The 16950-nt window shown below is 33.8% G+C and overlaps 2 protein-coding genes across 2 annotated transcripts in view; both read left to right on the top strand.

Moving 5' to 3' along the window:
* The window catches only part of LOC107751678 (histone-lysine N-methyltransferase EHMT2-like), a 29366-nt gene extending 14918 nt beyond the window's left edge, over positions 1-14448 (top strand). The window contains exons 12-28 of the mRNA XM_016567422.1: positions 840-983; positions 2676-2983; positions 3294-3533; positions 4549-4631; positions 4711-4817; positions 6451-6573; positions 7010-7111; positions 8304-8408; positions 8482-8636; positions 8713-8880; positions 9860-10004; positions 10909-10986; positions 11068-11183; positions 11312-11398; positions 11488-11566; positions 13595-13770; positions 13961-14448. Coding sequence (XP_016422908.1) covers positions 840-983; positions 2676-2983; positions 3294-3533; positions 4549-4631; positions 4711-4817; positions 6451-6573; positions 7010-7111; positions 8304-8408; positions 8482-8636; positions 8713-8880; positions 9860-10004; positions 10909-10986; positions 11068-11183; positions 11312-11398; positions 11488-11566; positions 13595-13770; positions 13961-14141 — 2397 coding nt within the window. The 3' untranslated portion in view covers positions 14142-14448. The remainder of the gene's footprint in view (positions 1-839; positions 984-2675; positions 2984-3293; positions 3534-4548; positions 4632-4710; positions 4818-6450; positions 6574-7009; positions 7112-8303; positions 8409-8481; positions 8637-8712; positions 8881-9859; positions 10005-10908; positions 10987-11067; positions 11184-11311; positions 11399-11487; positions 11567-13594; positions 13771-13960) is intronic.
* Positions 14449-16293: 1845 nt separating this feature from the next.
* slc44a4 (solute carrier family 44 member 4) overlaps positions 16294-16950 on the top strand; it is a 32850-nt gene continuing 32193 nt past the window's right edge. The window contains exon 1 of the mRNA XM_016567453.1: positions 16294-16545. Coding sequence (XP_016422939.1) covers positions 16500-16545 — 46 coding nt within the window. The 5' untranslated portion in view covers positions 16294-16499. The remainder of the gene's footprint in view (positions 16546-16950) is intronic.

The raw sequence follows: 16950 nt of genomic DNA, 5'->3' as shown, positions 1-16950 counted from the left end.
TGTAATGATATTAATAAAAACATTATTATTCCACCAATCAATGTAGTTCCTCAGAATCAGTTGTGGTTGCAACAAAGTGGTTGCCAAGCAACACACAAACGTAAACAAAGGTGTATGTTTGTAGAGTAATTTACAACAGCTTCGAACGTGGCTCAGCCAATCAGAATCAAGGACCGGAACTCTCCGTTTTATAATTGTAATTTTACTACTGTAGTGTAAAATAAAAAACTTCCCATGGAATATTAATTAATTTTATTTTATAAATACTGTTTTTTATATAGTATGTTACAATATAATATATATTATATGTAATATATTGTATTAAATATAATATTTTCCTTTGTCGTGATATTGAAAATAGTATTGAAGATAGATATTTTTCCAGGCATTGTATTGTTTTATCGTAAATTAAAAATTCCAGTATGTATATTTATAGGTAAAATATGTATATGTATGTTAGCTAATTTGAAGTGCTTCATTGGGGTAGGTGCTTTTTTAGTGCAATTTGCTCATTGCAGTTCTGATTTCTCTGCAGAATCATGGGTAATGTCGTTTTCCAACAGGAATTCTGCTGGTAAACATGATTATTTAAAAAAAAAATGGTGTAATGTCAGCTGATGGCTTCAACAGAAGCAAATACCATCATTTAACAACCTCGTAGCTCACAGTTGGTCTGTCTTCAGTGGTTTATAAGTTAAAATAAACAGGATTGGGTACAAATGTTGCAATAAAGACAGTAAAAGCAGCTCGCTGTGGTTTGGAACAGTATGTTTGTGCTGAGTGACTGATCACGCCCCCATCTCTCTCGTGTGGTTCCTCCCGTCCTCTGTGTGTTTCAGCTGGTGGGCTGCACCAAAGTGATCGTGAAGGGGGAGACGATGCGTCCATCCAGCCGCGTGTCTCTAATGGTGTTGTGTGAGACGCACCGTTCACACATGGTGAAACATCACTGCTGTCCAGGCTGCGGATACTTCTGCCTTTCTGTGAGTGTCTCTGACCACAACAACCATGTTATGGGAAGAAATAAAAAAAGGAAAACTCATTATTTAATCACCCTCTTGTTGTATGTTGTAATTTAAAGGGATAGTTCACCAAAAAATGACATTACTGTCATAATTTACTCACCCTCAAGATGTTCCAAAGCTGTATGAGTTTGCTGGTAGCAACTGACTTCCATAATATTGAAGAAAATACTGTGGAAGTCAGTGGCTACCAGCAGCTGGTTACCATTCTTCAAAATATCTTATTTTTTGTTCAACAGAAGACAGAAATTCATATAGGTTTGGAACAACATGAGGGTGAGTAACAGGTGAACTATCCCTTTAAATTAAATACGTTTTTTTCACACAGTATAAGTATTTCTAAACAGCTGTTTTCCATACAACAACAGTTTGTAGTGTTTCACACAGCAGGTTTATTATAGTTAAATAAAACAAAAAAAACGTATGAACTTAACCATAAAAATATTTTAGAAAATTTAGTTGCCAAGGCAAAATTTCTTATTTTCATTTAGTTCAACTTGATGTACTATAATAACTAGAACTACAAAATAAAAATAAATAAAAACTATATAGACATTTTAATAAAACTAATAAAAATGACAAATGTGCAACAAAATGACTAAAACTTTAAAATTACAATGAAAACGGAAAATATAAAAATAAAAACTAATTAAAACTATTCTTAAAAACTATAATAGTATCTCAATAATACTAAAATAACAAAATTATATGCATGAGGCAGTGCTATTGTAGTATATTTTCAATTAGTTTTTATTTTTTCAATTTTTTAGTAATAGTAATTTAAAGGCACAATATGTAAGATTTTTTTATTAAAATATCCAAAAACCACTAGAACAGTGTTATATATTTTGCTGGCTTGTGTACTTACATTATCCCAAATGTTTAGAAGAATGTTTAAATCCAGAGAAATAAGCAATTTTAACTAGTGACATGGACCGTGTCTATAGTGTCATTGTGTCGCCTGCTGATGACGTCATATCCCCTCGATTTCCGGTTTTGTTTTGTAGAAAACATGGAAACACCAAAGACGCTTTAATATGTTGTGCGTTTTAATAGACCGGTGACGAACGCACAGAGTAGCATTATAACAGAACTTTAAAATGTATCTAGTATGATAAAACAGCGCTGCTTTACCCCACATACGCACGACCGGAAGGAGCGGAAGCGGTCGACTGTGGCATAATAAAAGCTCCGCTGCTTTCGAGCCGTGTGTCACGCTCATTCAGCGGCCTCGTTTCGCTTCGACGGCTTTCAGCCTCACCCTGCTTCATTCTACTACGTTAATAAATCATTAGCTCATCCATGAACATGATTTCTGCCCGAGTCCCGTCGGATTGCATCGGCTGTGGTGACGAAGACGACAACTCCCATGATTCCACACTCAGTCACAGCGACATCAAACTACAACTTTGTCTATTTGTTTATTTTGAATACGCGCCCTCTAGCGGCGAAAATTACATATTGTGCCTTTAAAAGTAATAAAAATGTAAAACCAAAACAAATGTCATAATTTTTTAGTGTTTTATTTTGATTGTTTTTATTTTTAAATTATTTATTATTTTAATTTTACATTTCATGATTTAATTGATTATTAGCTTTTCATCAGCTCACAAACAGAAAGCTCAAAGATCCTCCTTTTCACTTCACACGCAGGGAACGTTTCTTGAATGTTGCCCGGACGTTCACATTACTCACCGCTTCCACCGGGGCTGTGTGTCAGTGCTGGGCTGTGGGCGGAGTCGAGGAGGAGTGGGCGTCGGCCTGCTGTTCTGCCCTCATTGTGGTGAGGATGCGTCAGAGGCGCGTGAGGTCACCATCCATCCTGCAGTGCCCTCTTCAGGGTCTAACGTGGTAACTGCAAGTGCGTCGTCCACCACGACCACACCCTCGCTACTTCCCTCCGCACTCGCAGCCACATCACGGGCGCTAAACAACGAGAAGAAGATGGGCGAGCCGATCAAGTAAGTTATATGCGTTGCTTAATAGTAAAATAGTTAGCGCATATTTAAGTTTACTGTTATCGCTTCAAAAAATCTGCTCTAATAAAAAACCTTTAAAAACATCCCGCATTATAGAATTTGTTTTAAATAAATCGCAATTTTTATTGAATGTATTTATTAATTTTTTACATTTATTTATTAATAAAAAAAAAAAAAGTGTGGGGTTGTTCTCTAATGTTAGTTTGCAACTAAAAAACAGGTTTTGCAATTTGCTAATGAACAAATATATTTAATAGGAAATTGAAAAATTTCTTTGTTTTTTTCCACACAGTGCAAGGATGCATTGTCGTAGAGATGTAAGAAAGGGGGCGGAGCTTCAAACTCCGCCGGCCAATGGCACTCCAGGAGGGGGCGGGGTAGAGGATGTGGTCGCCCTGGGTGACGGCGGGGTGGACAGTGTGGGACCTTCGCTCGTCCTGCCCAATGGGAAGCCTGTGTGTCCCAGCGCACTTCCACCTGGAGACAGGAGGGCGGCGCTACAGAAAGCCATTCTCACACAGGACACCGAGAGGTTTATATATTAATATCAGTTTAAACAAATAATGAGTGAAGAAATAGATGTTCAGAATGACAGATTCTATCATTCCTGGTTCAGTCATCACACTGAGAGTGCATTGCATTATGGGATACGGTATTTCACTGCACATTTTGTAGTTGGTTACCTGGGTGTTGTATGCATCAGGCTTATTATCGTTAACTAAAACTAAAACCAACCGGCTAGTTGCCAAGGAAACATTTCTTATTTTTGTTTAGTTTAACTTGAACTTTAGATTATTTTTGCTTACAAATAGAAATTTGACATAACTTGACAAAACCAGAAAAAGTATATTTATTATAAATATTTTTTAAGATTTTATCCATTTCCATGATTTTTCCAGGTCTATAAATCACAATATTAAAAGTTCCTCCAGTATCCAGGTTTTCCATGGCCATTTCTCATTTTCTTCTAGTTTAGCTTGAAGTACTAAAATAACTGAAATTGTGTTATCAAAAAAATACTAAAACTGTAACTAAAATTAAAGTGTAAACAGAAAATCTAAAAATTAAAATTAAAATATCAAATAAATTCTAATTCAAATCATAGTATGTCGATGATACTAAAATAACACTGCCACAAATAAAGGCATCAAGGTTTGTAATAGCTAGTAAATAAAGACAGAATAATATTTATTTATACTTTTATTTTTTTCTGAGCTGTCCTATTAGCTTTAATACAGGGATTTTAGGTTAATATTTAAATTACACATTTGCAAAACAAAATTACAAAAACACAACAAAATTACTAAAATTTTAACTAAAATTAAAATGAATACAGAAAATATAAAAATAAATTCTAATTCAAAATATTGACAAAAACTATAATAGTATGTCAGTTATACTAAAATAACACTGGTATGCATGCAGAAAAACAACACAGTGCACAGAATTGAGGCAAAAACCTTATGGTAGTGTGCTATTCTGAACAAACTCAGGCAAAAGATGATGGCATTGTCATGTGATCTGCTTGGCTCTTTCTGATTGGTCAGGAGGAAGAAGCTGCGCTTTCATTCCCGTCAGCTCTATCCTGCAGCCAAACAGGGTGAAGCTCAGCGAGTTCTGCTCATGCTCAGTACGTATATATATATATATCACACATCTGTTGAAGTTTTCAGCATCAGAGCTGATATTGTCTCTTGTGTGTCTGTCAGTGGAGGGCATCGACCCATCGTATCAGTCAGACTCTCAGAACAGACGCTGCGCTCTGCATGCAGCCGCTCAGAGGGGTCTGCTGGAGGTCTGTTACCTGCTCATACAGGTGAGCTTTACTTTCACAACACTTTCATGAGCTTTAAACATCTGCTGCACTGTTTATGGTGATTAGATTGATCATATGGTGATGATTCTCTAGAGCAGGGTTTCCCAAACTGGGGTTTGTGATGGAGAAAGGTAATAATTAATTAAATCATAAAATGGAAAATAAGAACCATCAAAATAAAACCCTTACAAAAATTGCAAAATTAAAAAACAGAATTTTAAAATAAAAATCAATCAAAATAAAATACTTGGTAATAATTAATTAAATCATAAAAATGCAAACTTAAAATACAGAATTATAAAATAAAGACAGTCAAAATTAAATACCTAGTAATAATAGTCATAAAAATGCCAAATTTGTATTTTTAGTACAGTTTTTGTTTTAAAATGATGTATTTTAATTTTGATTTAATTGATTATTAAGTGTTAGTTTTGCTTTGTTTTTATTTTTCAATTATTAAAATAATTATTTTAATCATGAAAATGCAAAATGGAGATAATTTTAAAAATAGAAACAATCATTATAAATTTTATAGTAATAATTAATTAATTAAAATGCTAAAGTAAAATAATTTCAAATAAAAACAATCATTAAATACATAGTAATAATTAAATAATAAAAATGCTAAATCAAAATACATCATTATAAATAATAACAATCAAAATAAAATACTTGGTAATAATTGAGACATAAAAATTATTTAAATTCTTTTATTTAATATTAAAATTATTAAATTATTAAAATATTTTTTTAATTTAAAAAGTATGGGTTTTAATTTTGATTTATTAATTAAGTACTTTGTTTTATTTTACTTTATTTTATTTTTAAATTATCAAAATAAAATACTTAATTATATATTTCTTAATTAGTTAAACCATAAAAATGGCAAATGAAAATACATAATTTGAAATTAAAACAATCAAAATCAATGATGTAATTAATTAAATCATAAAAATGCAAAATTAAAATAAATAATAAAAATGATCAAACTTAAGCATTTACAAAAAAAATTATAATAATAAAATATTGTGATTATTTATCTGCTTGTCATGTGACCATTAGCTGACATTAGAGAAGATGCAAATGTGTTGTTAAATTATTAAAATATTAAATTAAAATCTTGGGGGGGGGGGCTTCAAAACAATATTTCAGGTCAAAGGCTGACAAAAACATTTGGGAATCCCTGCAGAAGAGAATTGTTTTTTTTTTTAGTAATGGGCTTGTCGTGTTTGGGGCAGTCATAGCCTGATGTTTAGAGAGTCGGACTTATAACCCAAAGGTTGCAGGTTCGAGTCTGTGTACCGGCAGGGATTGTAGGTGGGGGGAGTGAATGTACAGCACTCTTTTCCACTTTCAGTACCTTGACTGAGGTGAGACCATTGAGCAAAGCACTGAACCCCCGGGCGCCGCAGTGAAAATGGCTGCCCACTGCTCCGGGTGTGTGTTCACGGTGTGTGTGTGTGTGTGTTTGTTCACTACTCACTGCTGTGTGTGTGCACTTGGATGGGTGAAATGCAGAGCACAAATTCCAAGTATGGGACACCATACTTGGCTACACATCACGTTTGTCTCAGTTTGTATCTGAGGAAGGTTTCCATTAAAGTTTCTGCTTTTGTGTTCTGGTTGATTTTAGGCAGGTGCTAAAGTGGACGCCCAAGATAAGACCCTGAGGACCCCTCTATTAGAGGCCATAGTGAACAATCATGTGGAGGTGGTGAAATACCTGATCCAGACCGGAGCCTGTATCTATCATGCAGTGAGAAACACACACACACTCTCACACTCCTGATCCAGAGCCCTTGATGATAACTGACAACGGGCCAATCAGAAACTAATGCATGTTAAGTGTAATTGCTGTTACATTCTGAGTTTGGGTTCATTTTTTAAAAATTCAGCAGTCTGGGGTCAATTATTCCTCATATACCAGCAGTCCTTGACTTGAAAATAGCCCAAACCACATGTTACTTGTTTAAAAAAATGAGGTAAACAATAAATATAAATCTTCTAGTTTTGTGTGAAGTTACATTTACATTAATGCATTTTAGCAGACACTTTTATTCAAAGCAACTTGTTGTATTCAAGGTGTGCATTTGATCAGTTCATGCATGAATCAGAACCATGACCTTGATGTTGTGAGCATCATGCTCTGTTGTGAGTGTGTGAGTGCTGAATCGTGTGTGTTTGTTGTCCAGGAAGAGGACGGATCCACAGGCCTCCATCACGCTGCCAAACTGGGAAATCTGGAGGTGGTGATGCTGTTACTGAGCACCGGACAGGTGGATATAAACGCACAGGTGTGTTTCTAAGCTCATCAACTCAGATGTTTTCTATAGAAGCTGGTTTCCACAATGGAATAAAACAATTAAAAAGGTAATTGCGGCCTTTAAATAATTCAGACTTCTTTTTAGAATTGTGAGACAAACTCAGAATTACGAGATATAAACTCACAATTCTGAGCCCATATCCCACATTTCTGAATTTTTTCTCAGAATACAAAACAAATATATATAGCCGGAATTGTGAGATAAAAAGTCACAATTACCTTTTTATTATGTGGTGGAAACAATTTCACAATTCTAACTTTTTAGAAGTTGACGTCTCACAATTTGAACTTTTCTTCTCAGAAATGCAATTACAAGTTATAAACTTTCTTCTCCGAATTGCAAGATATAAACTCATAATTGCGAGTTAACCTCTTGCGATTTATTATGAGTTCATATCTCTTTTTTTTTTTTTTTTTTTGAATTATGAGATTAAAAAGTAGCAATTACCTTTTTTTATTCCATAGCAGAAACAAAATCACAATGCAGATTATTTTTCTCACAATTAAGAGTTTATATCTCACAATTCAGACTTTTCTTCTCATAATAGCAGTTGTATATCTCACAATTATGAACTCACAATAAGACTTTTCTTCTCGCAAACTCGCAATTGTGAGTTAATTCTGATTTTGTCTCTCAATTTAGAATTGCAAAAAAAAGTCTAAGATTGTGTGATTTTTAACTTGCAATTGCGAGAAAAATATTGTGAATTGTGAAATGAAATTTTTTTTATTTTTGTATTCCATGACGGAAACAAGCTCACAAGACTTTACTTATTTTTCTCGCAATTGTGAGTGTATATTTTGACTTTTCTTCTCAGAATCGCAACTCGACTTGTCTTCGCTGAATTGCAAGTTATAAACTCACATATGTGAGTTAATAATTCTGACTTTTTTTTCTTAGAATTATAAGTTTATATCTTGCAATTCTGTTTTTTTTTTCTCAAAAGTCCCAATTTTTTTATTCCGTGGCAGAATAAAAACACAATTATGAGTTTATAGCTCTCAGTTCAGATATATATATTTTTAGAATTGCACATTTTTTTCTCGTAATGAATAATAAGACTTTTCTTCTCTGAATTGTGAGTTATAAACTTGCAATTGTGAGTTAACATTTTGTGGTGGAAATAAGCTTTCCTAGTTTTCACCTCATCTCTGTGTTTCAGGATAGCGGCGGTTGGACGCCCATCATCTGGGCGGCAGAACACCGACATATAGACGTGATCAGAGCTCTGCTCAACAGAGGAGCCAACGTCACGCTCAGAGACAAAGTGAGTCTTATGAATCCTGTGAGTCTGGCAGGAAATGCGACGGCGCTCTCACAAAGTCTGTCTGTCTGTGCAGGAGATGAACGTTTGTCTGCACTGGGCGTCGTTCTCGGGCAGCGCTGAGATAGCGGAGCTGATCCTGAACGCCGGCTGTCCTCTGTCGTCCGTTAACCTGCACGGAGACACGCCGCTGCACATCGCTGCTCGCGAGGGCTACATCGACTGCGTCACGTGGGTCAAACGCCGCCTGAAAGCTGTTTTTGGTGTCGTAGGCTCATCTGACATCTTCTGTTCATCTTTACTCCAGGCTGTTTCTTTCTCGTGGTGCTGACATCGACATTATGAATAAGGAGGGCGACACGCCGCTCTCTCTCGCCCGCTCTGACACACCCGTCTGGGTGGCGCTACAGATTAACAGGAAGTTGCGTAGAGGAATCGCCAATCGCATTGTACGGACAGAGAGGATCATATGCAGGTCAGTGTGTGGTCTTTAATATGGAGAATGAAATGAATACATTTTAGTATTTATTTATGAACTACTGTTATTTCTTAATATTTTTAATTAGCTTTTATTTTTATATTTTCAGTTTTCATTTTAATTTTGAGTTTTGTCATGCTTTTGTCATTTTAATTTTTGTTAGATTTTTTTGTTTTATGTAATTTAAAAAATATATTTTTTATAATATTTTTTATCTTTTTTTTTTTTTTAGTTTTAGTAATTTTAGTACTTCAACTTTTTCCAGTTAGTTACAACTACTTATTCAACTTATTTATTTATTCAGTTAGTTGGCAAGGCAACATTTATCATTTTAATTTAGGTTTTAGTAATTGTGTGTACTTTTGTCATTTTTATTAGTTTTTATTAGGGATGCACTGAGCTGGCGAGTACTGGAAAAAGTGGTATCGGTGCATCCCTAGTTTTTATTTTTCTTAAAATCTATATTTAGCTTTAACATATTTTTATTTCTTTTTTTTTTTAAATTTTTTTATTTTATTACTTCAACTGATACTTATTTATTTCAGTCAGTTGCCAAGGCAAAATTTCAAATTTTAATTTAGGTTTTAGTCATTTTGTTATGTTTTTAAGTCAATTTTTTATTATTTTTAATATTTCTACTTCTTTTTATTTATATTTTACTTTTAGTAAATTATAGAAATATTATTGTTAGAAATATATTAATAAATATATTAATTTGTATTAATATATATAACTATATAGAATATATAATTTTTTATTAATATTGATATTATTTGTTTTTTCCCATTTTAGTACTTCAACTTAAATGTGTTTATTTTTAGTTAGTTGCAAAAGTAATATTTTAAGCTTAAGTTTTTCTTCTAATATCATTAATATTATTTTATGTCAGCTTTATTTCAATTATTGCAAACTACTTTTAATACTTTTAGTTTTAGTTAATAACACTGGTGTGTGTGTGTGTGTGTGTGTTGTGTAGTGACGTGGCTCAGGGTTATGAGAACGTTCCCATCCCGTGTGTTAACGGCGTTGATGAAGAAGGCTGTCCGTCTGACTACAAATACATCGCAGAGAACTGTGAAACATCCACCATGAACATCGACCGCAACATCACACACCTGCAGGTGCCACTCCATACACAAAACACACACACTTCACACAACACTCGGCAACCTTGGGCTCGGTTAGATTTTTAATGCTCACCAAGGCTGCATTTATTTGTTCAAAAATTCTGTAAAATCAGTAATCTTGTGAAATATTATTACCATTTAAAATAGCTGTTTTCTACGTGAATACATTGTAAAATGTAATTTATTGCAGTGATGCGCAGCTGAATTTTCAGCATCATTACTCCAGTCTTCAGTGTCACATGATCCTTCAGAAATCATTCTAATATGCTTATTTGCTGCTCGAGAAACATTTCTGATTATTATCAGCGTTGAAAACAGTTGTGCTGCTTTTGTGGAAACATTTTATTTTTCGGGATTCTTTGATGAATAGAAAGTTAAAATGAACAGCATTTGTTTGAAATAGAAATCTTTTGTAACATTATAAATGTCTTTACTCTCACGTTTGATTCATTTAATGTATCCTTGATTAATAAAAGTATTACTTTCTGTCAAAAAAAGCTTTCTTCTGTTACTTCCAGACTTGAAATATGCTGCAAGCAAATCATTGAATCATTGCTTTGAATTGATTAATTGAAATTTACTTCTAAAACAACTGATTCATGGAAATGATCTCTCAACTGTCATTTTGATTCAGACTCTTTTTCAAATCAATTCAGACACTTTTATGACTAAACCAACCAAAAAGAGTGATCTGTTATCAAATCAATGTCAATAATAAAAAAAAACTATTATTTGCAGATAAATAAAAATAAACCCCTTAGAGAAAAGACTTAGGACAATAGAAACCAAAAACCCACTATTTTTTTTTCTGTTACTTATATATATATTTGCAGTCATCTGTGTGCTGCAGAAATTCAGAGCTGGTTTTATAGACAGCTGTTTGGTGTGTTTGTTTCAGCACTGCAGCTGTACAGACGACTGTTCCTCCAGTAACTGTCTCTGCGGGCAGCTCAGCATCCGCTGCTGGTACGACAAGGTAAAATACTGCTTCATCCCCACGATATTATCTAAAATGAGAGAATGAAGGCTGTGTGACAGCAAACATGTGTTCTCGTAGGATCATCGCCTCCTTCAGGAGTTTAATAAAATCGAGCCTCCTCTGATCTTCGAGTGCAACATGGCCTGCTCCTGCCATAAAGCCTGCAAGAACCGAGTGGTTCAAGCTGGAATCAAGTAAACTGGGATTATTTTCATAATAAATTTGCTGAATTTAGATGATTTGCATGTCAAATGAACCCTAAAGTTTTTTAAAGAAAGCACTTTTGCATAAACTGCAGGCTGAAGTGGATCGTGTGTTTCAGGGTGCGTCTGCAGCTCTACCGGACGGAGAAGATGGGATGGGGCGTCAGAGCGCTTCAGGACATTCCTCAAGGAAGTTTCATCTGCGAGTGAGTAAAACCGTTCAGACCAGTGGAGACCAGCTTGACAGACCAGCTCAGGCCGGTTTAAGCCTGTGATTTCTGCTGTATTTCTGCAGGTATGTTGGCGAGCTGATCTCTGACGCAGAAGCAGACGTGAGGGAGGACGATTCGTACCTCTTTGACCTGGACAACAAGGTGTCGTGTCACTGATTTCAGGCCAGATTAAAGACACGTTTACAAAAGGAGTGACAAAATCATGCAAATTGCTGACACGCATTTGCAGCAAGACTATTGACACCAAGAGCCACACAAATCTAGCTAAATGTGACCATTATATCACACAGCTCTAATCTGATAAATGCGACTATAAGGCATGAAGATATTAAGATATTATAAACATTAGCATCTGCTTTTAAACAAAGTGCATTGTGAAAAGAATTTGAAAACCACTGAAAAAAACGTTTTGATTTCCTGCCCAAAAGCAGCATGCATGCTGGCTATCCATGTGCTTTGATGCAAAATGCAATGCAGTATAAAACCCATCTATGTGCAATGTGAGTAATATTTTGTACTCTCACTACAAGAGCCACACTATCAGCATCTATTGTCTGGAATACCAAGCCATCAGACGGTTTATATATTGTATACTTTACATATTACTGTTGTTTTTATTAATTTATTGAATTAGCTTTTATTTATATAATTTCATTTAAATTTTTGTTTATTTGCGAGTAATTTTGCTCTGTGCTTGTCATTTTTAACCTTTTTTATATTACTATTTAGATTTAAATGTGATTTTAAGTTTTATTTCAGTTTTAGTTTTTATTTATTTTCAGTTATTCATTCTAGTGCTTCCAATTTATTTCAGTCAGTTGCCAAGGCAAAATTCCTCATTTTTGTTTATTATTATTATTTATTTACATTATATTCTATTATAGTTTTTATTAATATAGTGAATTAGCTTTTAGTTTTATAATTTCAGTTTCATTTTGATTTTCACTTTAGTAAAATTTAGCAATTTTGCTCTGTTTGTCATTTTTAGTATATAACTCCTTTTTATTGATATTTTTCGATCAGAGAGAGATGAAAGACAATATAACATGTTTCAATACGTTGAGCAAAAAACGAATAAAATTAAAATTAGATTAAAGGGGTCATATGATGCTATTTTAAAGATCATTATTTTGTGTATTTGGTTAAACAGAATATGTTGACATGCTTTAATGTTCAAAAAACACATTATTTTTCAAATACTGTACATTATTGTAGGTCCTCTATACATTTGGGCGGCGTTATGCTAATATTTCCACATAGTGACCTAGATATGTGGGAGCATGTTAGAACGAGCCGTTTTAGGTAGGCGTGGTTGACTCTTAACTTTTATAAAGAATATCTCTTTGGATTTGAGACTTTAGTCTTTGCAACTTTACAGATCTTCTTTATGCACCAAGAGCTTGTAACACTCCAAAGAGAAAGAAAAACTTGAAATCACATCATATGACCCCTTTAAATCAAAAAAAATTTTTTTTCTCTGAATCCGTTACAAAAGTTATAAAAAAGGATAATAACATTTAAAAGTACATGCTCCAAAATTCACAAGTAAAATATAGAACAATAATATATATTCATAGTACATATATACATTCTCTGTTTGTCATTTTTATTCGTTTTTTTTTTTATATTACTATTTTACATTTATTTTAGTTCGGTTATAGTTCTTATTTATTTCCAGTTATTAATTTTACTGCTTCAACTGAAACATATTTCAGTCAGTTGCCAAGGCAACATCTAATTTATGTTTGTTTATTATTATTATTATTATTATTATTATATACATTACATATTATAGTTTATATTAATCTATTTAATTTGTTTTTTACTTTTTTTTAAATTAATTTTTGTATTATTTACATTATATACAATTATAGTTTTTGATATATCGAATTCGCTTTTATTTTTATAATTTCTGTTTCATTTTAATTTTCATTTTAGTAAAACTTTTAGCAATTTTGATCTTTGCTTTTATCTTTTTTTATTATTCTGTAATTACTATTTAGGTTTAAGTTTACTTTATTTCAGTTTTATTTTTTATTTCTAGTTAGTGATTTTAGTGTTTCAACAACGTTTTTCATCTAATATTTTCGTTTTTATTTATACGTTATTTCAGTTAACGAAAATGTTTTCAATAGCTTTAGTTAACTATAATAACCCTGTCTGTCTCAGGATGGTGAAGTGTACTGTATTGACGCCCGTTACTACGGTAACATCAGCCGCTTTATAAACCACCTGTGTGACCCCAACATCATCCCCGTACGTGTGTTCATGCTGCACCAGGACCTGCGCTTCCCTCGCATCGCCTTCTTCAGCTCCAGAGACATTTTCACCGGACAGGAGCTCGGGTGAGAGATGATTGTTTGTAATCTCACAGGTGAACACTGTATTTAATTGCTTTATGGTTTTATGGCACACAACCTCACGGCTCGATCCCTAGGAATCGGTTGTATTTGCATCCTGTTCCTGTTAATACATTTTCCTCCTGTTTGTTTTATGATCACTGATTTTTTTTCTATTTTTTAAAATCTCTGACAGGTTTGATTACGGCGATCGTTTCTGGGACATCAAGAGCAAATACTTCACCTGTCAGTGCGGCTCAGAGAAATGCAAACATTCGGCGGAGGCCATCGCACTGGAGAAGAGCCGGCTGGCCCGTCTGGAAGTCTGTCCCGAAACAGCCGGTGAAGCCGGACTCCCTGTGTTAGGACCCTCGTGATGAGACCCTGAAATGGGACGCACACATGTACAGCTCTCAAACGTGTGCTTACATGCAATTATCACAGTGAAGGTTGTGTTTGCATCTTTGCATTTCTTCCATCTGACAGGACACAGGAAATTATGAAATGACACAACGGCCTGAAGTTCAGCCCACGCAAATGCCTTTTGAAAATACCACCAGGAAGTGACATTCAAATTCAAGGCCGTCATTCCTGCTCGGACTAGGAGGGGAAATGTTGCAAAACTTGTCATTTTATGCAAACTGTCATCAGATCACAAACAGACCCTCTTTTGCATTAAAAATCGTGAGCTTTTTTTGTATGTGTAATTGTTTTAATAAATACTGTTTGATACAGAAATGTCTTCTCCTTTTGTCGTTATTCTCACAAATCACAATTTACCATGGTAATCAAATGCAATAGTTCAATTATTGTTTTTATTACTACTGTAGAATCATAAATTACCATTAGAAGTGATACTGAGGTGGTACCATAGTACAGTGCAGGTTTCAGATGGTAATATTGTGGTACTTTGATAAATACCATATTTATTCACCACACAATTTACATGATATTTGACAGTTTTCATATTGCACATTCTTCCTCGTGTGTTGACTTGTATTATTAGTCAAAAAGTGTGTCATTGAGTGGATTGTAGTACTCATTTCTGATAAGAGTCTGGATTACTGTACAGATAAATCAATAATCCAGGGTCAGTGTTATCAGTCTGAACTCTACTGTGTTGTGAAATGAGGATAACAGTGAAATCTAAAGATAGTAAACAGAAGCTGTCTATTGTTAGTTAGTTTATACTTTGTTTGAACTCCACCAGTTTCATGACATAAAAAAAGTATAAATATACCATATATGCACACATGAAGGTTAAATATAAACAATTTTAGCAGCGTTCAAACCTTTTTATACAGTCTGGTTCAAACCAGGGGCGGCTCTAGAGGTGAGCTGAAGGAGCTGAAGCCCCGAATCAATGTTTTTATTTGTTTTTAGTTTTCATGCGCATTAAAATCATATCTGTCAGAACCGTGGATTTGCTCTCTGCTCATCCAGTGTCTTACTTACGTTGACTGATCAATTCATTAAAACAGTTTAAATCAGTCATTTTGAAAGAATAACCCAGCGACTCACTTATTGCCGCCACCTACTGTAATTGTAGTTTCATATTTAAAAGTATCATTCTATTTTTTTCTATCTGTTCATATTTCTATATTCCAGTTTTTATATTTAAACATTAATCTCTTAACATTATTTAAGCAAATTGTAAGTGCAGTGTAAATGCATGTATAAGTGCTAAAAAAAATTATAATAAAAAAATAAGTGTTTTATTAGGCCTATACTTGACTTTTTTAAACAAATCCACTTAGCCAATGTAACCTTTAAACACACACGCACACAAAATATAACATAAAAGATTTCATTTTATATGTGCATACATACATACATACATATATATATATATATACACACTGTATGTATATACAGTGGGTACGGAAAGTATTCAGACGAATACTTAGGACCATGTGATGTTTCAGTTTTTCTTTTTTAATAAATCTGCAAAAATGTCAACAATTCTGTGTTTTTCTGTCAATATGGGGTGCTGTGTGTACATTAATGAGGAAAAAAAATTAACTTAAATGATTTTAGCAAATGGCTGCAATATAACAAAGAGTGAAAAATTTAAGGGGGTCTGAATACTTTCCGTACCCACTGTATATATATATATATATATATATATAAACAAAAAATTTTTATGTTTCTCTATATATGCATAATTTCACAGGCAAAAGTCATTTTTGAAAGCAAGATTTTTGTGTTTCATGTGAACAACTGGACCGAAATTCCCTTTTGCATGGATCTGTGTTGAAATGACTTGATTTCGCCTTGTACAGCACACAGCGCATCAATACAACAAAAGCCACTTTTAATATTTATTTGTTTGTTTTGTTTGTATTTATTGTGTCACTTTATAAAAAAAATCTGTCACAAACATCAACGTTTTATTTAAAGCGTCGTTGAAACAGTTTGACAAAACACAGTTTGAGTTGCACGAAACGAAAACCCGAAAACTCTCCATCCTGTAAAACAAAGTAAAGTTTCTCAGGCTGTAATAATCATGCACCTGTAGAGGACGCGTCAGGTGAGCTCGCGCAGCGCGCAGCGGCAGGTGCCCCGTGACGTCACCACGGCGCTTAGTTACTCCACCAAAGATTTACCGACAATACAACAGCAGTAAGAGTAAGATCCGGACTTGATCGATTGAGATGAACGCTGCAGAGCAGTGAAACAGCTCGAGAACGTTTCACACGGTTTTTATTTCAGACACATGATCGCAAAGTGAAAAGATGGGCCGTAAGAAACAAGAGGAAGAGCAAAACAACCCCGAGTATGGTAAGACTGTTTCTGAGTGTGTTTCTGAGTACAGTGAGAGCATTTCTCAGGAGGATCCGCTATAATGCAACAGGCCATGAGTTCATACGTACTTCAGTGTTACAGTATAGGCTATAATCAATATATGATAGAAGTTGGCAGGTCATGCAGTATATCAGGGAAATGAACAACTGTGAATTACTTGCCTGGAAATTAATATAATCGTAAAAGGTAATATTTCCATAGTGAATACTGTATATTTTATATTTTTGCCTAGCTCTCCTGCGCTCTAAAGTGTTTGTGTGTGTATATAATATTTAATATATATATTATAAAATATAATATAATATATTAAACTTGTATTTATATGATACCATTCAAAAGAATATATATATATATATATATATATATATATATATATATATA

This window comes from Sinocyclocheilus rhinocerous, unplaced genomic scaffold, assembly GCF_001515625.1.
Source record: "Sinocyclocheilus rhinocerous isolate Xijiao unplaced genomic scaffold, SAMN03320098_v1.1 scaffold422, whole genome shotgun sequence".
In the NCBI taxonomy this organism is placed as follows: Eukaryota; Metazoa; Chordata; class Actinopteri; order Cypriniformes; family Cyprinidae; genus Sinocyclocheilus; species Sinocyclocheilus rhinocerous.
The sequence above is the reverse complement of the archived record's forward strand: the minus strand, read 5'-3'. Positions and strand labels throughout refer to the sequence as shown.